At 44.6% G+C, this 21,779-nt stretch overlaps 1 protein-coding gene and 1 long non-coding RNA gene across 6 annotated transcripts in view; one reads left to right on the forward strand and one right to left on the reverse strand.

Moving 5' to 3' along the window:
* LOC124304767 (Down syndrome cell adhesion molecule-like protein Dscam2) overlaps positions 1-21,779 on the reverse strand; it is a 68,131-nt gene that overhangs the window by 37,963 nt on the left and 8,389 nt on the right. For 4 of the 5 annotated variants that reach the window (XM_046763385.1, XM_046763388.1, XM_046763383.1 and 1 more), the window contains exon 2: positions 19,193-19,312. The exons of the other annotated variant lie outside the window; for it this stretch is intronic. In XM_046763385.1, coding sequence (XP_046619341.1) covers positions 19,193-19,265 — 73 coding nt within the window. In that variant the 5' untranslated portion in view covers positions 19,266-19,312. The remainder of the gene's footprint in view (positions 1-19,192; positions 19,313-21,779) is intronic. 5 annotated transcript variants of the gene reach the window in all.
* LOC124304769 (uncharacterized) lies at positions 533-10,342 on the forward strand. The gene is made up of 3 exons (XR_006908268.1): positions 533-545; positions 8,152-8,156; positions 9,790-10,342. It is a non-coding gene; the product is annotated as an uncharacterized LOC124304769 (long non-coding RNA).

The raw sequence follows: 21,779 nt of genomic DNA on the forward strand, positions 1-21,779 counted from the left end.
GCTGTCCGGGTCCTTGATACGGACACAAGACGGATGGTTGTTCCTGGCCCGCTATCTATTTTTAAAGGTCAAATCGATCGGAGGCGATAGAAATATCATTCGTCTCGTCACGTGCAGAAAACCTTCATATGTTACCCGTTACATGGTCCAGAATAATGCAAAACTACCGGTGTGCGTTCCTGTAATTTGTTAACACCAAGGCTAGCCAAAATTACGACATAAGACAAACGAAATCCTACGTTCATTACTACGTGTTTCTTCTCTGTCAAAACATACCTCATCCCCCACGACAAACGCCACCAGACCACATAATGCAATCCGCCTCGCTCACAGCTCTTAAAGGAAGACTCTTGACTATCTCTAATTAAGATCGATCCTAATTAGCAACCCGAAATATCGCGTGGCACATTCCGAAACACTCTCAATTGATCCCTCTTCCTGCAATGTCGCGATCATTTCGGGGAACATTTTAAACGGCAGTAACGGCCATATCCATCAAGCTTGCGGAAGTCGTCGCGGAAAGCATTTGCTCACGTGTGCCCTTCGTGTTCTCCCAAGCCTCCGTCCGAAGACCATACATCGTCGAGGTCCAGGGTGATCTGTATTCAAGCACTGAGCAGTGATTAATTACAGAACCGCGTTCTACTGCGTCGCCCCGTGGCACGGACAGCATCAACATCAGGCCAACACTCAGATATATTGGATTAGCGAGCTTATATGGTAAAGCCTGGATTCTATACGCTCCGTGTAACTTGCGACACGTTTCATCCGGGTTACGCTCGCGCTACCCTTTCATGTAAATGTCCTTCTCACTGTATTCAGAAAACCGGAAGAATTCTGCTGACAACCCTAAGGTAAGTGCACCAGTTGTCGACACGTCTAGATCCAATTATTGACGCTTTTATTTTCCAAAATTATAAAGTGACGAAACAAATTGTGAATTTCTTGCTGACTGGAACCAATTGCTAGACGGCTGGACACTACAAATTTATTTTTTGGTAAATTTAGAACAAAGGATCAAACAGGCACAAACAAAAACAGGTCAGTAATTGGTACGAGATTAATAACTGGTACGCTTGCCTTACTCGAAAAATGTGAAAAAGAGCTCGCAAGCGAGTGTCAATACTCGTTTGATCTGGGAGAGTGTCAAATGGCGTGAGTAGCTGATAAAAAATTCACATCTCTTGTTCATATGCTTATATTCCATAGAATACACTGACATCTCGGACGTTCCTCGTCGTTACATCGAACCGCATTTCCAATCGTAATTGGAATCACAAATTACGCGTTAGTAGTCAAAATTACACTTATGGTAATATGCAATTAACCGTAACGTCTTTCGAATAAATATATGTAAAAACTCCTTAGCTATGCGAATCAATTAAATCAAGGGTCAGTATCAAGATCCCGCGACGCCCGATGAATATGTATACGTATTATTCAATCTATAGAAAAGTGGTCACGTGGTTTTACAATGTACTGTTCGCGGATTATCCCCACGTCGTATAAAAAAATAGACGAATAAAAACTACTGCATTTGTTCGTACGGTCTGTTGGCTGACAAAACCCATGCTAGTGGTGATGGGTCGCATTCATTTGTTCCGCTTGGAATGAAAACCCGGCGCTGTTTCATCCGGAGCACATACAAAGACCGTGTATGGCGATCAGTACCCAGTTAATTTGCTGCGGGATTGATCGGATTGGAGTGATACATTTGATGACGGCAGTTTGCTCTACCGTGAAGAGAAATTCTAGATGGAATTGCCAGATTATTTCTTAAAGGTACCTTACATAGTCCTTCACTGATTGTCGGTAGCTGGTCGGTACTTTTGGGAAATATTTTGGTAAATTTCACGATGCAGTAGAAAATACCGGGTGTATGAAGATGGTTAGAGAGAGACAGAAAAAGAGGGTTGGGTTATATCTTCAAGGGTTAATCTCCGAAGCCAGACTGCACGTGGCGATTCACGCAATTTTCCCCGCCTCAATTTCCATCTCCGTAATATTCTCCCGCTCGTTGATCGATTCGCCGATTCGTAATAACACGAAACTCACCGTAAATGGATTGTAATGTTCGTGGAATTCAGCCTCTTCCCTGCTCGGCGGTATCGTAGATGCTCACCGACTGGCAATCAACCTCAACTTCATGCTAGACTGAAGTCTAAACGTCTGAACTTCTGCAGTTCGGTTAAGTTTCCCGATTTGGTTACGGATATTCGCCGTTGGCCCGATCAGCCCGAGGAGTCTTCTACTTGGTCTTCATGAATTTGTTATAAATGAAACCCTGCACTGCTTGTGAATATTTCTGTTTCTTGATTTGTGGCTAAAGAAAATTCCGGTTTCATTGCTCTCGTCTCAAGGCTCTGATTGTTAATTGCTTGGAATGACGTCTCCGAACCTTCCGTCCTCTGAAGAGTTTTCAATTATCCTTTTATATACAGAGATCGGCCCTGATCACGTTCAAGAGGCACGGCGCACTTGAAATCCTCCGGTAATTCGATGGTTTTCATCTCCGACCTCCCTAATACGTCTCAATTCATAGCCTATAGGAACCGTCGAGGCAGCCAACATCTCGTTTTGCACTAATCGAAATTTACGGGTACTTTACGAGCTACTTACATCCGGCTTTCGACCCTGTCACCTCTATCTCTATCGCTCTTACGCCATCGCCGCTATCAGCTCAGGGATGGAAAGTCGCGACGACTCGCGTAAACACGCGAAAGAGACCCCTGAGACGTCAGGTTGGAGGAGCCGCCGCTACACCTGCTATCTACCATAAGCACGTAATTGCTTACTCTAGCGTAAAAGGCAGTAAGATCCCCCTATCTGCCCGAGGGAGCAAGGATAGACAGAGATAACGTTAACAACTCTTCCGTAACATACAACTGCCACTTTCCGAAATGGCCTAATATCTGCTCCAAGTAAAGAGAGAAATTATTTCATCCCATGAAAGCCAAAGTAGCTATACTTCCGAAAAGTCAGCCATCATGGGAAATTTTATAACTGCAGTGCTTTCGATGTTATTCGATGGTTGTCTTGAGAACTGAACTTGTCTAAAGTGAAGTTATATCAGGTCAGGTTAAAATAACGAACCGTTATGTCAACCCCAGTATCAAAGAATACGGAAATACCCAGATGATAGTTTGGGGTGATCCAATTTTCAACAGCCGGTTACAGTGTTTGCAATACGGTTGTACAGCGTCAGTCTTTTTTCCTTGTGATATAGCTCTAACAGTGTAAGACTATAGCTGTATACCAACTTTCAGTATCAGGTGCAACACTATGAATGTTGCTATGTGCTATTTTGGTTATGGTTTCACTTAAAGATTCCGAAGATTAGATTGGATCAGGTTATCCGTTATCTTCCGCATATCGTTACTGACTTCATTATTTATAAAGATTGATCCAGATAGTCTAAACGCGACGAACAGGGATCAGAATGTCATTTTCGTTGCTTTTCATGACTGAATACAAGGTGTGAAAAACACATGCCGCGAAGGTACGCTTGGCTCTTGTTACAGGGTGAATTAATATAATATGGCTCGAGGCGCGTCGCAAGGTACGAAGAACGGGATGCTCGAGCGGTACAACACAATAGAATATCGATCAGCACAGGGAGATAGTCACGGATGCGAAGGGGTGACGACCGTCGAGATACGCGTACGAGGTGGCGCGACCATAAGCAGGCGAGTTCAGGCAGAGAAAGAGGTTCAATGACGCCTCCAGGGACATCTTAGATTAACTACTCATCAGCACTCGCTGTTATCATCCTTGATTGGCTGGTATAACCTCAGATCTCTATTCTCACCTATCCGGCAATATCCATCAACCAAACCTTCCATTCCCGCTTTGCTCTGCAGTAGGTCAGAAAGCGATTCTCTCTCTTCCGGCGTCTACGGTATCTTCGTAAACTGCGCAGTACAGCTTCTCCCGGCTGTAAAGATCCTCAAACCTACTTCCGTCACTGAATTTCATTCAGCTGTTTTATGCATCCGCTTGACTTTCGAACTCGAGGGTTAATGGTGCCTATAAATTAGATTCTTTGAGCATACTGTTGGACCAATAAAGATACGCGCTGCTTTCAAAGTATTGAGTGTAGCGAAGTGGATTCTCACTGTATAAGAACTTCTTTTCACGCAAAAGTAAAGAAATAGTGAACTGTCTAGCATTTCGGCGCCTTTTCAATTACTTTTATCTTCTTATCGGTGAAGTGATCATAGATTACATAACACCGTTACTATTAGAGGCCAATATCCAGCCGGCATAAGGTTTCGGCATTGAGGCCATGCCTTGCGGTGCTGGGATAATTAAATGGGCTGTATTCGATACGTGAGATTCTCGTTGATGACGGGATAGACTTGTGGATTCTGATGTTCAGTGTTGCAGGGCATGAGACAGGCGATGGTTCAACGCGATATCTGGTTATTGTACGGCTTTGGGTGATAGTCCCGTTTCCGATTAATTAGTTTGTCGAAATTAACGGAGTCCCCAGGGGTGGCTATTCCACCTGATGTAGATTACTACAGCCTACCCTGTGTAGTCGAAATGTCCATGTAAGCCCGCCTCAATCTCTCTCCACCAGACATTTGACCACAAAGGTGCTCATTCAGCTTTGATGCATAATTAAATAGTCCGTAAAGATAACTTCGTCGCGTTATTGGATGCTCGGGGAAGTTTTCCCCTCGACGGAAGGTAAGGTATGAAGGTACGAGCTGTCCATGATTCTGGTGTATTTCGGAGGTGAGGAAAATAGAGAAACGGATGATATCCCGGCGTCAAGCTGGGAGGAAGGTGAACGTTGAATATTCCAGCTCTATCGGGGATTCCGAATGGAGGTTACTCGCAGCCCGGCTCTGCATGATGGAGTTGGAGCTGGAATCGCGTTAGTCCGGTGGACAGCGATTGTGTGCACGCAAGCGTAATACGCACTCTCGCATACACGCCCCATCCACGATTGAAGCCCCGGTAGGCACGACCAAGGGGACAGAGAGTTCCGACCCAACTGAGCATTGCAAACTGACGCGTGACACGAAGCGTTCTTCCACAGGGCCCTTCAGCTTCGCTTTGATATCTTCACTCTCTTGGTCGAGCAGGTAATGCCAGCGTAATTCATCAAACGTCAAAACTTGTTCCCTCTTCCGTCCCACCGATGGGGATTAAACCCGGCATTAAATGACGCGACTAATTTCTTGATATACGAGCTTTGAACTGCAACCCGGGTTGGAAAACGTTGCAGGACTCCGGCACACTCAATAGAGCAAGTCAATCGACCCTTTCACCTCATATGCTGCAAACGATGTGAACCTCAGTCATTCTCCAATCTGTCTGTCGGCTCAGCTCATCATCGTTCAATCAAAACTTCTTGCCGTGTCCATTGATTCTGCCGCATCCACTGATCGCTACTGAAGGATAGCCGGTAGACAGGTGATAATATTTTTATTCAAGCGGTTTAGTCCGCATGGATATTGAAGAGATTTTCCCTGTAAAATTTCGGTTCCTCGATAATTTTGGACACCTGTACATGTAATTCTTCGGAACAACCTTTCTCCATTGCGGAACGTGTATAAATTTTCTCTCAACAGAAATTGCCAACGGTTGTACAAACATTTTATTGTTTCGAATGACTACGGGAGACAAGGCTGAGCCCGGTGCCCTGCTCTTACAACCAAATATAACCCTATTAGAGACAATAGGACCTTCTCCGGGTGGCATCCACTTCACTCTCCAGGCTTCGCATCCCTCCGGTTCCTTCCCTCGGGCTACGGGTCCGCGATTCACTAACAGAATTAATATTGATTGAAGCAAGTCACGTCTCTTCGCCAGCTGAATACCCCGAAAGGTGTTGCCGAAATCCCTTGACGGTATGGAGTGTCGAGGATTCCCTCGCTCCAGCTATTCTCGACCGAAAACAAATTTGAAGTAGGCAAGTTACGAGAGCCCACTTCCTGCGAGTTCTCCAATCACGAAATACGCATTCTGGCAAATCCCACTTCTGACACCGTATACAACGAACCAAGGACAAACCACTGTGCCTAATTACTTCGCACAATGTTCGTTGGTGATTTCGCATATTGATTCTAGTCACTCGAAAGAAACGGCTCTTGGATGAGAGAAGCAGCGTCATTCTCGGATGAATTTTCACTATATAGTAATCACTGTAGCCTCATGTTATGTACCGCACAATCCTCCGATTTTCGTAACTTCGCCTTATTTCATTGACGATGTTTTCACGCACAATTAATCCAGCAGAAATTAGGGCTTCCATCGCTCTCTCTCGCTCTCTCTGCCTCTATCTCATTCCTTCGGCGCCATTTCCCTCTCTGAGAAATAATTCTATCCTCGGGCAAGGCAGCAACATCCAGAATGTTTTGGTCGTTTGATCAGAGTTCTTCTCTAACTTCAATCGGAATGGGATGAGTGAGTGAGAGGGTAAATAAATAAATAACACAATTTCGCGGGAAAGACAAGACGCTTGCTTCGGCATAAAAACCCTCACGGTGCAGAGGGAAAAGCCGAAGCAAGACCAGTGTTTATTAACTGCCAATCAGATCATCATAAAACAGGATAATACAGCCGCTGGTGCGTTCCTTGTCAACCAGATTGAATGATCATTCAATGATCTTAAGCCAACTTATCTAAGTCTCCATGAGAAACCGTGCTCCGCAACTTCCACGCACTCGTGGAAGCCGGGAGTGGGGAGCGTCAAGGTGGCCCAATGCCGTGCAAACAGCGGTCCCGACGTCTCGGGAACCAACGCTGAAGCAATGACGCTCGCCCGGGAGACGGGCACCTCCGGCCCTACTAGAGGGTGTGCCGCGTCTCCCCCTCATCCGGGAGACGGGCACCTCCGGCCCTACTAGAGGGTGTGCCGCGTCTCCTCCGACCGTGTTAAACGGATAAATCTTAACACTACGCGAGACGAAGTAATCGACGCGCGTGTCTAAGGAGAACCTAACGCGTCCTACCTATTCGAGCGCTCGAGACTAACTGACTTGCGCTGCGCCCTCACCGGCCAAGCGAACGGACGTAACTGCCGATTCGAGTATCGGCTCACGAATTTCTGACGTGGGCAATAAGTACGTAATTTGAATTACTCTAACGTTGAACTACTCGTCATGTGGAATAAGAAAGTAAATCTACTGTTGTGACTCTTTAGTCACCTTATACGTGGTAAATAGGTGCAATATACAAATATAACGAAACTACAGTATTTGCTATGATAAATTTACAAAACTAATATAATAATAATAAAGTGGCGCGAACATCCCGCCCGCCTTCGTCCAACAGACGAATCCTCAGGCCTCCGACATTGCCCTACGCCCTTTGCCGCCATCTTCGAGGTGCAGCCGGCATAGACGAAAGATGGGCCGCCGTAGAGTGGTAGTTGCGGTTTCAATCGTGACCACCTTTACAAGGCCATCCGTACCCGGGTGGAGTTTGATTATTCTTCCTAGAGGCTACTTCTTGTCTCGTTCAAATACACTTTTATTTATTCTCTGATTCATGACGCTTTACAATCTGGCGCACACACTGTTGAGTGAGTATTCTCGCACTCGAATCGCCCGCGCCTGCGTGCGCAGGTCTCTGGGAGTGTACGCCATGTTTGACAGATTGTGTGGAGACTGAGAGGGCGTGAGAGTCACCGCGGCGGAAGCCGAGTTTAGTCGAGTACTTCCGGATGACGTGTAAGCAACGTGCTGCAAAATAAAATTCACAAAACACACGTGTCGAATTCAGTCGTTCTACTAGATCGCAATTCCTCAAAATACTCGAATCCAAGCCACTGAAACTGTCAATTATTTCTTTCTGAGATTCCGATAACCCGAAGTGATAATCAATCCGATCCATGTAATCCAATCAAATCAGACGCCGGAATCCCGGCTCGGACTCACGGACACCCAGTGTCCCCGCCGAAGGGAACAAGACGCCGCCCCATATGCACCCAGGACCACTCGCGTCCAACTCCGAATCGACGGATTTTCTCCCTTATGCCGTGACTGCCAAAAACCAATATTTACACCACCGCTCCGAGAGGAAAGTCAACCCCCTCATCAATAACCAACTGCGAAAGCGTGCGGATGGCCAGATATGGGGCACAAGTCGTCCCGCACGCGACAGCATTCAAACGGTAATCAACAGGACCGGCGTCAGCGATCGTCGCCCACACACCCCTCTGCAGATCCCGGTCCTCGCGCCCGACCAGAACCCGCCGGAACACCCTCACCATGTCCACGATAAACGCAAAACGGTATTTTCGCCAATTTGAGAGGATCAATGACAGATCGCTCTGGAGGGGGGGTCCTGACCACAAAAAGTTATTCAGGCAGTGCGCTTCGCGAGTTGTCCGAGAGGCATCAAACACAACGCGAAGTTTCCATTTGTCACCTGAAGCCTGAATCACTGCGTGATGTGGAAGGTACCACGCGTCCTCGCACCGTATTTCTAAGGCCGGGACTCGAGTCATATGTCCCAGGCGTTCGTAGTCCCTCATGAAGCTACCGTATGCCTCAGCCAATCTAGCGTCTCGCGACAGTCGACGTTGCATACCAGAGAGAGATTTAAGCGCCATTGATCCAGTCTCGTTAGCCACCCTAGGATGCTCCGGTCCCACAGGAAGCCAGACCCCGCACCGACCTCGCGAGTCGCGACTGTGAGCCTCCCCGAACAAATGCTCAGCCATCTCGTCCTCGGGCGTCAATCCACCCGAATTCGGAGCAATCTCCTCGAGAGACCAAAAGCGCCGCAGGACCCGCTCCAAATCCGGCTCACCCAAGCAATGAAGTGCCCGTGTTGGCAAGGAAGAGTGAGCCCTGTCCGCCCGCCGTTTGTCGGACCGCACCATACCGGAAATCACCCAACCAAAAGCCGTACTTTGAGCGACAAGTTGTGAGGTAGGGAACCGTTTCAAGCCGGGACGGAGCAACTGGCCATAAACATCAGCGCCCAAAATCACGTCTACATCTTGGGAAACCGAAAAGTCCGGATCCACCAGCGCAAGACCCTCAAATTGTCGCAAATCTAGATCGCCAAATCTATCCGATGGGAGACGCGAGGTGAGTTTTGGGAGGACGAGCGCGTCTGTTTCGAATTCGAATTTAGGATTGCCGCAGGACCGCAGCACCAGTGTGGTGGGAAACCTTACGGGGTTGGGGTCCCGCAGGTGTTGAAGCCGACCTCTTCTCCGTTCGACACTCGAGCGCGATCATAGTCAAGGCCTGAGTTCTCCGTTCCAAAAACTTTATCAAGTCCGTGAATTTCGGGAGTGAACGAAGAGAGCTGGTACCCTCCGAGAGGTCACCCTGGCTCAGCTCCGCTTCCCACAACCTTCGCGACTCCTGAATTCGCCCTGAACCCTGAATACACCCTGAATTCGCCCGAACCAATCATCGGTGACGTACGGGTCGGCATCCGCGTTTTCTCGAACGATGATCTCAGCGTGAGCCTTACGAACCTCTGTCCAAATTTCATTTAGAGCGTCAAGTCGCGATTTAACGACTCGTTTCGTAAGCGTATCTCGCGGTTTGCTTGTTAACCTCTGCCGCAAGCCTTCTATTTCGCCTTCACGAGCCCGCTGCAATGCAGTAAGCTTCTGTAAGGCTACTGGAGCCATGTCGCGATGAAGTTTGATTGAAAACTGTTATAACTCGAGGGGTCCAAACGAACGTGTATCACAGTCGAAGAACCAAACGCAACTGAGCGAGGAAGGCAAAGGTAATAGGCATACACGATGACAATACGACCACGTATTACAATACCTCGCCTGTTAGTTAGTGTCGCGCGAAGGCCTAGTGCCACGCTAATCCTAATCCCTAAGCCTCGTCTCGGCTTACACACGTACAGGACATACACAAGACGCACCAGCCAGTACCAGGTGACAAGTTAACACGAACTTGACTAACAAGAAAAACCCAATCACTCACTCCTCACCCGGGGCACCATGTTTTGGTCGTTTGATCAGAGTTCTTCTCTAACTTCAATCGGAATGGGATGAGTGAGTGAGAGGGTAAATAAATAAATAACACAATTTCGCGGGAAAGACAAGACGCTTGCTTCGGCATAAAAACCCTCACGGTGCAGAGGGAAAAGCCGAAGCAAGACCAGTGTTTATTAACTGCCAATCAGATCATCATAAAACAGGATAATACAGCCGCTGGTGCGTTCCTTGTCAACCAGATTGAATGATCATTCAATGATCTTAAGCCAACTTATCTAAGTCTCCATGAGAAACCGTGCTCCGCAACTTCCACGCACTCGTGGAAGCCGGGAGTGGGGAGCGTCAAGGTGGCCCAATGCCGTGCAAACAGCGGTCCCGACGTCTCGGGAACCAACGCTGAAGCAATGACGCTCGCCCGGGAGACGGGCACCTCCGGCCCTACTAGAGGGTGTGCCGCGTCTCCCCCTCATCCGGGAGACGGGCACCTCCGGCCCTACTAGAGGGTGTGCCGCGTCTCCTCCGACCGTGTTAAACGGATAAATCTTAACACTACGCGAGACGAAGTAATCGACGCGCGTGTCTAAGGAGAACCTAACGCGTCCTACCTATTCGAGCGCTCGAGACTAACTGACTTGCGCTGCGCCCTCACCGGCCAAGCGAACGGACGTAACTGCCGATTCGAGTATCGGCTCACGAATTTCTGACGTGGGCAATAAGTACGTAATTTGAATTACTCTAACGTTGAACTACTCGTCATGTGGAATAAGAAAGTAAATCTACTGTTGTGACTCTTTAGTCACCTTATACGTGGTAAATAGGTGCAATATACAAATATAACGAAACTACAGTATTTGCTATGATAAATTTACAAAACTAATATAATAATAATAAAGTGGCGCGAACACAGAAGTTTATGAATTTATAGCCGTTCGAAGCTATTTTAGTTTCCAAACACCCAATTTGCGTGTAATATTGATTCATTTTTTCTGAAATCAACAATTACGTTAGTCTCAACTGGTTACTGCCGCAAAAAGTATCGGAAAATAAAAACCCATTTTATTTTCTCAGTAATTGATTGTACGACGTTCTAGTTATGTATTTTAAGCTCCTAAGGGTTCTGCATTTAGTGAGGAGAAACTCTTGAAAATCGATACCGCGACGAAAGGTTTTTGCGCTTCGAACATCCTTAAAATGCTTCAGCTGACTCTTTTACCGTATCAATTTCCGCCAAAATTTTGACCGATGTTGGAAACTGCTAGAATTGTGTCTTACACGGGTATACTCATATTTGTAATCTATAATTATACAGTAATATACAATTATAATGAACAACAAAAAATAGTAACAATATACAATTATGCATTGCTAGTTTGATGGCTTCAATTTCCGTAAAAATGAAACTCTACAAAATTTTCCAGCCCTTGTGAACGTGAAAAATTGTACAATAAATTTGAACAACAACAAATAAAAGTGTACGCGTCAATCCAAAACGAATGGAACGCTAAAACAGACTCGGCTGTGGAAAAAATTGTGATAGTCGTTCGCACCGTGCGCCGCAATTTCGCAATCGACTTTCAGCTTCTTAATTATCGATTTCATCAGCGAGAAGCCTTTTCTATATGCGCAAACCCTCTCTCGAGACGGCGTCGCGTGGAGAACAATAGATCCATGGTTTTAGCTGGCATAGAGCATTTCAGTATCCCATGACGTTATTCACAATCAGGTGAAGAAATTGCTGATGAAAAAGTTGAGAAAAATATACCCATATATTATATGCATATGTATATATATATATATGTATATAATGCGCGTCGGGGCGAGTTTTCCAGCGTATATTCTTGCAATAATTGAAAAGAAAGCAGGCACGCCTCGGGGTATTCATAACAAATATTATAACCGCGAAACAACGGCGCCCGTATTTATAGAACAAACATATTCTCAACTTGAAAACTAACTAATCTTAGGAAATATCAAAGTTTGGTAAGTTATTTCAATCGCATTGAAAATACTTTCAAAGTAGGTACAATAAGAAAATAGCTGCGGAAGAGATAAACTGACAATACCAAGTGCACATATAAGCCGTAGGTATCATTGTCGACTATGCGCACTATCAAGAAAATGTGAAGAGTGCGAAGAAAATTAAATATTATAGAATTTTTTTCATCTAACAACGTTGAGTTTTTGCTGGTCGCGTAATTCGGCTGTGATTTTTAAGGCTATCTCTGAAGAGAGTTCAAAATAGCCATGTTGGAAATAAAAAAGGAAATAAAGAAAACCGGCACGAGGATTAATGTAATGGCTGAATAGCTGCGGGAAGAGGAGCCCATATGTTTTCTGAAAACCCGCGTACTTCCCAGCATCCGTCCAAATTTTTCAACGAGGTGAATCTGCACGTGTACATATGAAGTACATTTATGTATATAGATGTATGTACGTATTGTACATACATATATGTAGCCAGGAGACTTTTATGCGGAAGAAGAATATGAGACACAGTCCGTAATAACTTATGCAAATGTAATCCCTCCGAGCACAGATAATTCCTGTTTTGGCTCGGAAAGGGTTTAAGAAAGTTTAGCCAGCTCAAGCGAACTGAGCAGCTACCCTTCTCTCCACTCCTCTCCTCTCCCCGTCACTTTATTCCGCATCTCTTCTCTCCGCGGACGATCTCGCACCTCCGTTTCATTTCTCTTGAGGGACCTTCTTCCCTCCATTTCTTGGTCGTTTCCATCCCCCTCCCCCCCCCGCCCCTTCGCTCTTCCTTTCTCCCTCCCTTCTACTCTCCCTCTCTCTCCCTCTTGGGCTTTTACTTTCCCTGAAGGTAATCGAATAGTCGCGAGCGGACTTGAACGTTAAAGCGCTCAATTAAGCTCTATCAGCTAGTCGCAACAAATTGCGAAAGACGTTCCAGAGACGCGAAAATTCTCAAACACCTTTTCAACGGAGGGTTGAAAACACTTTTATACATCGAAATTAGATTTCAGCGAAACCGCGCAAACTCCTCGACAATTTTTAAACTCATATTCTTTTATCCGCATTATCAAAGAGAATGAAAATGACGAGAGATCGCAAAAAGTACAGAACCGGAATCTTTAAAACTCCTCCAGAATTGCAAATGAAAACTGTATGCTCGTAATTTATCAATTTTACTGCTGGTACGTAAGAGCGCGTTTCAAATTTAAATTATAGTACAGAACAACAGCTCATACTCGTAGGTGTATTCTCGTTATTTAAATTCGCGACGAGTAATTAAAAATTATATCATTCTTTGACAATAACGACCGTACTTAAATCATCTCTAACGCGAATATAGGATATTCGGTGATGAAATCTCAGATAAAAAAAAAAAAAACATAAAATGTGCTGCAGTGCTTCGGTTGAATTTTAAATTTTTTCACAAAAACAAAAAACTTCTTTTCTCTCAATTGAGCCAACAATATATATATATATATATATATATATATATATTACGTATATGTATACGGCTGCAAATTCTGCACGGGGTGAACTTTTAATCCTTTTACACGCGTTTCGCATGCGCATTGCAACCGCGGTACGAGGCTCGACTCCGCGGATTAAAAACCCTTAATTGGGAACTGCTGGAGAGGATGTTTACTCGTTATACGAGCTAGGCACATGTGTACATTCATACACGTATACACACGTATGTTTATACGTATACCGGCGTGCCTGTAAGGCATAACCGAGGCTGGAAACAGGCGGCGTTGCCTCCGCGGGGCTTCGATATTTCCGTCTCCGTGCATTCTCACCACTAGATGCTATTTTCATACCAGTTTGTTGGATCTTTTCTGAACAATCGTGTTCGAGACCACAGTTTCGCTCTTAAACTAAGCTCTGATAGCCAGCTGGGTAGTTTTTTATACGCAACCTTCGTAATTCTACGTTTCGTAGCGAAGCCGTGAATTGCGAAGGCTAAGTCAGACGTCATGTTTAAGGAAAATTATACCGCCAGAAGATATCATTAAAAGCTACGTGGGCTGTGGAAAATTAGAAAAAACCCCAAGTTCGAATTTCGAATTCGATTGAAAGTGTGAAAATCGAATACGAAAATGAAGATCAAATACAACCGAGGGAAAAGCCCAGCGATTTTTTAGCACACCCTTTTCAACGGACAACGGACTGAAATTTCCATCGCACGCTATCAATCGTTTTAATTACAAAGGGTGAAAATTCACATCGCTTTCGTTCAAACGGAATAGCAATTTCCTGATCACCCAGCAGCCATCAGTTTTCTGGTTGTCGATTGTGTGCATACGGTATAATCGGTATTACATGCGATAATTTCGAGCGAACAGAAAATTCGTCGTCACAGGGAGTGTAATTTGGAAACTCAAATTCGTCCCGAATTAATAACACACCCTGCACGTTTTTAATTACGGCAAATATTACAGTATAATTTTATAACATTACGTGTCCTTGTTGATCCGCTTACGAATAATATACCATCGCAACGGGGAATGGAATCTACTGACCGATTTGAAAACAGTTCATGCAGCTCCCCAAACTCCCGGGGTAAAATAAGCGAGCTACGTAAACGCAAGGACTGCAAGTAAGCGAAATGTATTCCAAGTTAATTGTGGGTATTAAGTCCTCCAGTTGGCTTCAGACGGGCAATCATCAACGAACACGCAATAAAAGCAGCAAAAAATTAGTCACGTCTCCGAAAATATTCAAGACTTTGAAGATAGAATGCATTAATTTTCGAATCCGAAGACCTTCTTAACGTCTACATTCGTTTAGGCGCATTAGCGAACGTCCTCTTTAAGAACGCTGGTGAAAAGTTAAGCGGGAAACGACTGCGACTTCGTAGTCCTTTGAGCGAGTCGCGGGGATGAGAGCTGCAAAAAGTACTCGTGGGTGAAATAAGCCATCTCCCAAAGAGGCGGACAGACGGTAATCAAATAGTACGACAGCTAGGGTGTCTTCAAAATGGTTGTAACGCTCTCCCTTGTTTTCTCTTCACTTTGCAGCGTGAAACGATGGCTTCGTAATATCTGCGTTAATCTCTTCAGCTGCGGAAGCTGAAGACGTCCCATTGACTTTGCATTTGAAATCGGCAAAAAGAAAAATGTAAAACAAACGGAATAAAAATCTCCGTGCACTTTGGAAGCTTGCGACAAGAATACCTGTCTCAACGATGACTTCAAGGGTGCGGCACTGTCTTTCAAAATCGTCGACGAGGGAGCGGCGAATGTGACTTGAGAGTTTGAGGCGGTAGAGCGCGAATCCCTCTCATGGAGCGTCAAACAGAAGCGACCAAGCGTTAAATCGCCTCTCCCTTTTGAGCTCCTTCGCGGACTTATGTCGGGTCCTTCTCTCATCTTGGATTCTGAACAGCGATGAACATTTCAGGCCCAAACGAATGTTCGCCGCCTCTTCCACCAACTTTACCATCAAATTGCTTGCCGTCGTTTCGATTGTCCTGCATGGTCTTAATCAATTTTCTTTCACAGCAAAATTGCGCTCGCAAGATATTGAACTCACTTCGTGGCAATCGAGTGTTTTTCTGGCCTCGAACCAGCCTTGCAAATGAGTTAGTCAGGCATATAAGGCCGTTTCTGCGTACAGATTCCGATACTGATATTTTATCGAAATTTTTAGCCGCTTCGCAGCTCAGACACAAACCCTTTTTTTCGTGGCGGGGACGACTTCCACTCTGGTTGACGCCCCACTTTTTTCAGGTATGGGGGTTATGCCCATTCCGAAAAAAGCGTTTGTGTCTGAGCTGTGAAGCGGCTAGAAATGTCGGTAAAACATCGGTATCGGCATCTGTATGCAGAAACACTCCAATAAATACCTGATAACTCATTTGCAAGGCTGGTTCAAGGCCGAAAACGTACTCGATTGTCGCGAACACCATCCACAATAGACGATTTGAGGTCGAATTCAAACGTTGTAATATTTACATTGCATTGAATCCGCACGAGGCCAAAAAAGGTTTGGTATGGACGGTGATATTTCATCGTGAAAGGCTTTTAAATCGAACGAGAAACGAACGCTTGCTGAACTTTTCATTCGGCGCTCGTGAAGATAAAGATAAAGATAAGAACCCGCTTGGCTTGGTAGCTGCCAGCGAGAAAATCAATCCCAGAAGTCACTCAGATATAACCTCATGGTCGAAGTATATCAGCTCCGAAGTGCTAGAAAGATCTCTTGATAAAGGTGTTTGGCGATAAGTTTTTCACGGGAGAATCGAATTGCAGCAGTTCATTCGCTGTACCGATTTTCGAAATTTTTCTCGTCAATATTACCGTATCAAGACTTGAAGATGAATTCGTGATTCTGAAATAGCCAAGCAATTGGGGGGAAAACGGCATTGTCAAAGTTTTCTTAGGGAAAGAGCGAGGCGGGCATTGAAGACGGCTGACAAAAGAACCGCGTATAGAATGAAGACCGTCGGAATAACCTAGGTCTGATTTCTCTTCCTAACCAATATTCCCGCAGAATCGACATCATGCGAATAATTCTAAGGAAACGGGTCCCAAGGGATAATTGCAGGGCCGTTTTGCCGCCGATTTAATGTCGAGTGCCCGTGACTCTACGCCGATGTGTTTGCCCCGGATTATCTGATTGAGATCCAGGTAATAACAGTTCTAACATCCGGACCCCAGCCATGCATGTGCTCTATTGTTTTAGGGTCCTCTATAAACTGATCCCGTTCCTTAGTGAGACACGTGCGCGGCACGAGACCGGTAAATAAATCGAGGAAAACCCTACTCAGTCAAAGGAGGCGGGTGCAGGGTGCAGGACGGTAACTCGAGCCGTAAAGGAGAATCAATTCGATTCCACCGTTTCGTCCCGACTGCCATTCTCACGGTTCAGGCGCGACACTACAGACGCGATTCGGCGTCGGTGAGAACTGCCGAAGGTGAAAATGTTCAAGGTGGAAGCTTCGCCTTGCCACCTAGCCAATGCAACAAGTGTTCACCTCCCTCGCCGTCTTTAAGAAACCTCCCCACGATCACTAGCTCAACCTTCACGACGCCCCGCAGCTACTTTCCCCGTTCGTCGCTGACCAACTTGGCTTTTCTTTTTTTTCACCGCTTATAATCACGCGCAGCATTAAACACAACCTGACTCTGGCCACAATCTCCATAGATGCGAAGAGAAACTTTATACAATTAGCTCGGGGTTAACTGGCCTTGTTCAATCTTCCTCGATAAGTCCCGTCGCACTTTGTTCAGATGTCAATCGAGGACCTCGGGCCTTCGAATTCTATGGACAAATTTAGCTAATCGCACATTTCTCGAATGATAGGGCTTACGGAAACTTGTGCGATCGAGAAGACAATTCCGGAAAATCAATGCATGAATAAGAAAAATACAGTATTCAGATAGAGCTATCAGTGTTTGCATAACCGCAAAGTAAGTAAAAATTGGCTGTGAATATGCATTCGGTGTTGTCGAACTTTTATCAACGACTATGCGAGCACAACTGCAGCAAAAACTATAATTTCTCAAAGTTTGAGACGACTTTATTACTCAGGAGATAAAAGAGGGTAAAATTATACGATCCTCTTATTCAGCCGGTACTCGAAATCCCATCCATTACGAACTGATCCTTTCAATCGCAAATGTGGCATTAAATTGCAATAATATCGAGAGCGAATGACATGACAAACGCAGCCTTGAACTATACCGAAGATTTCCGGACTGGCTGAGAGTGTTTTGGCCGGGTAAAAGGCGAGGGCATTGGCTTTTTCCTGGCAGACATGGTGGCACAGACCGAGAATGAGCCAGTTCTAGGAAACTATCGGTATAGCCAACCGGCCGGCGGGTGAAGTGGCGAGTGAAAAGACGGTCGAGAGTGGTAAACGCCCGGCAACCCCTAACTGCAATAAATTCACGCCAAGGAAAGTGCGAACGTAAATAAGCAGCAATAAAAAATTTAACAGCCAGCTCTTGGAGCGCCCTGCACGCCACGGGTTGCTCCCAAGGCCAATACGCTCACTTATTTCCATCAGAGAGAATTTCCCCAAGAAGCGGCGTGTGAGGGTGAAAAAACTTTGAGAATCACTTTGGCTATCTGCATGATGAAACGTTCATTGGCCCTCAGCCGGTTCTACGTTCGGCTCTTTTTCGAGTTTATTAAATGACTTGGCGATCCTTTTCGCGCTTTCGGAAATTATTCTTTATCCAAATTCATTATACTTCCACTACCAATGAATTTTATTCCAGCCCTAAAATCACGATCTCGAACACAGGGGATGAAGATTAATGGGACCTCCGCGAATTCGGGTGCAAAATCTTTTCTTGCCTTTTTAGGATCATTTTCATTTTATTTCAGATTACACAGCAGCTTTTTACGCAACGATGATGCCGCGGTTCCTTACTTTCCGAGTTTGCCATTAAACCAGAGCAATGACAGTCAAATTCTTCAGCCAAAGTTTCTTCGTACCTCAATTTTTATTAGAAGCCTGCACGCGAAGCATTCCTGGTATTTTATGCCCACAGTGACAAAGTAGCTTCTCCTTTAGCGTGGATGGTTCTCGGAACTTTTAAGAAATGTCAAATTTCAGTCAGCCGTAAAGTACTCTGCCTTAATACTTAATTACGTCGAGGTATTTTTACGGAGAATATTCATCATTCAGCATTAAAAAACTCGCGCTCATTTAAGTCTCTAAAATTTTCTTTGGCCGTTTTCTCGATGCGCCGTTAATTCACTTACAATACGTAGTTTGCATCCGACAGGTATGCACATACATACGTCATATTTTAATTAATTCCAATCCTTCCTTCAAGTTCAAGCTTAAAAGGAGACTTCGGAGAAACTTTGATGAATATGAGTTTTTTGTTTTTGAAATGACTGAAAAAGATTTGATGGAAAATTGGTTGCAACAAGATTCAGATTATAATAGTATGCGTCTTGATGAAAAAATTCAAATCATCCGTTGCTGGAAATATAATAAGCCAATGAGAGAGAGGCTTACTATAAAGATAGATTTAAGACATAGACTGAGTTGATCCGCTAGACAGATGTTATTCTATGGTCTTCTCATCGAAAGCTCTATACCGCTACCTTGTTGTAACTGACGCCATTAATAAGGCTACAATAGACGCTATGCTAATTGTTTGATGTTTCATTTTTTGTCATACCGTAAGAAATACATTCTAAAGGTTAAAGTGTGCCATGAAATAAATCCTGTCCCATAATAATCTTTGCAGCATCCATATTATCAAGACTTCACCGAAGTCCCCCGTCAAAATCGCTTCGCTAGTCATAGCTCAAGCTACTCACCACTGACCAACACGACTATGACGAATAGGAACACGGCATACAAGGCCGTGTTTCGCTGGAGATAGCAGGCCATGGAGCTGGCCTGAAGCGCTTCCTGCGCTACGTCGATTCAGGTTCCTCCTGAAACAATTCAAAGCAGGTACAATCAATCAACCTATCGATCCATACATCGCCCTACGTCCTGTTCACAGCTCAAGTTTAGAGTGTATGTATATCCCTCGTCAAAATCTACGACGGAAGTGTTGCAACCTGAACGCAAAATAGTTAGGCCAAGGTCCGATAGACAAGCTAGACACGTATGTGTATGAGACGTCCAATCTAAATAACTAACCTTCTGTGACCGACGCCAAGCAGCGTCAATTCGTAATTAAACGCGTAATGTAAAACAATGTGAAAGCCAATTAATCGTTAGTAAATATTATTCACTGTAATATGAACCCATGTGGGATTTTATTTAAGCCAGACCGGCGAGTAACCTCTTAAAGATACCACAGAAGTATGATTTGTTTAACTTATTTCTGACGATGAGACGGGTGAAATGGAATACGATTCTGAGTCGACGGCATTAATATGCCCGATTTTAATGCACGATTTATTGTTACGGTTACCCTTCTTGTTTATCCCGATTATATAGCCTCGAGGGTATAACGTCTCCATGAATAGTTGAATAAGGTTTCGCTTGTCGAGTCGAATCCTGATGGGATCACGTCTACCGTAGAACGTAGAAACAATCATTCCGGTTCCGCGGGATGTTGTCCGTTTATTCTCGCTATTCTGCAACGTGACGTTATTCACGTGAAACAAAGTCTTTCAATTTTTCGTTAAATTCCGTCATGCCAGTTTTCCATGCCTGAAAACTTGGGTAAGAATTTACGAATGTACGTGATTGTTTTAGTCTTAAATTCCTGCTGAACAATATTGTTACGTTAAACTTGATCTGACAAAAAATTTAGGCAAAGGATTCGGCTATTGATCAAAGGATTATGGTCAAGACGAGGTTGGACAAAAGTTTCTCTTGGAGTAAAGAGTTTTTTTCCTCCGCAAGAACATTGTCAAGTGCAGTTGGTAGTTTTTTGCCTTCAAGATTTGACAGGCTGTAGTCTACCAATGAAAATATCGAGCCTGTAAAAGACAGAGAGAAAAATTGACTTTCTTACAGGAAAGGAAATGTTGAAGTCTCTGGAAAGTGTTGGGGTGTTTCTTCAATTTTGAAATCTAAAATTTATGTACCTTTCATACCAAACTCAGCCATCTTCGAGACGCTGCTTTTAGATTTCCGCTAAAAATGCGTTGAGCCTGAGAATGAAATTTGTCCGTGAAATGAAAACCGACATTTCAATTCCACCTACGGAATCTCATCGTCAAGCTAAGATGAATAGCGATCAAGGTGTTTCGGTTTGACCTCAAATTATTAAATATTTGTCAGCACTGAATAATTAATTAAGCAGTTTGAGCTTATAATCTTCTGCTAGGTATTACACAACAAGAAATACCTTTTCCCTCTCTCTCCCTCACACTCTCCAAAAGTTTCGAAGCTGAAATTTTACTCCCTTTTTGTTTGTTTTCTTCTAGCTGAAATCCCGAAGGAAGAGTTGCACATTTCTTGCTAAAACTCCGAAAATGCGAGGCATTACATATTTTAAAAGCTGCGTTATTTTGACCTGAGATGCTTTTTCAAGAAGGAAAAATATTTCACGCCCCAAGGGACCGCCTGCTTGAGATTCCCTCTGCTGGGTCGATATATTCTTTACTGCCAGATCGCATATGGTGTCTTCCTTTCATATTTATTATTCCGTAGGTAAAACCTGTGTTTTTGATACATAATTGGTGTACTTTCAGAGTGTAGAATCACAATTGGGTTAAGAAAAGCATCTTTGACGTGTGTTGTTTCACCAAACTCGACCTTTTAAAGCTTCTGCTTGAGTAAGATTTCCCTAGCAGAAACGGACCTTGAAGAAACGATTCCCTCAATTTTTCCTCTCTGTTTCTCCGCCTTGCCCGCGTGACAATTTGAATAATTTTTCGTTGAATTACTTTGCATAAAATATGTATTCCGGCGTTCACGGGTCTTTCCTCGGAGGAATGCTGCCTCGTCAAAATGTGCAGATGGAACAAGGAGCACAAAGAGCTGTCAACAAGTTTCGAAGCTCTTTGCAACATCTCTCGAATGTAGATTTCCCTTTCATTCCAAGGTTCAACTTCTTACCCGTCGCTGCTCGTAAATGTGATTGCTAACACGATCTAAACTGCGATTCCATGTCCAAGTCGGCTGTTTTTCTCAGGGAAAAGCTGTGCAACTTCCTTTGACAGCGAATTTAAAAAATTCGTCTCTCCCAATGATTTGAGCAAACGAAGCGGTGGCGGAGGAAAAACCAGCCCCCGAACCTTCAATAAGGGATTCACCAGCGACACTTCCATGAATTTCCATCAGCTTGGCTACCTCGTTGATTCAAAGAAGTAGAATCTGGAGCGTGAAATCGTTTGATTCGCCTCACGGCTGCACAGTCACGTCTTCCACTCATCCAGTTCTCATTCACCCTTTTCGAACTCTCCCTGCCGAAATCATCCGATCTCGCGTTCGTCCTGC

This window comes from Neodiprion virginianus, chromosome 5 (assembly GCF_021901495.1).
Source record: "Neodiprion virginianus isolate iyNeoVirg1 chromosome 5, iyNeoVirg1.1, whole genome shotgun sequence".
Classification (NCBI taxonomy): Eukaryota; Metazoa; Arthropoda; class Insecta; order Hymenoptera; family Diprionidae; genus Neodiprion; species Neodiprion virginianus.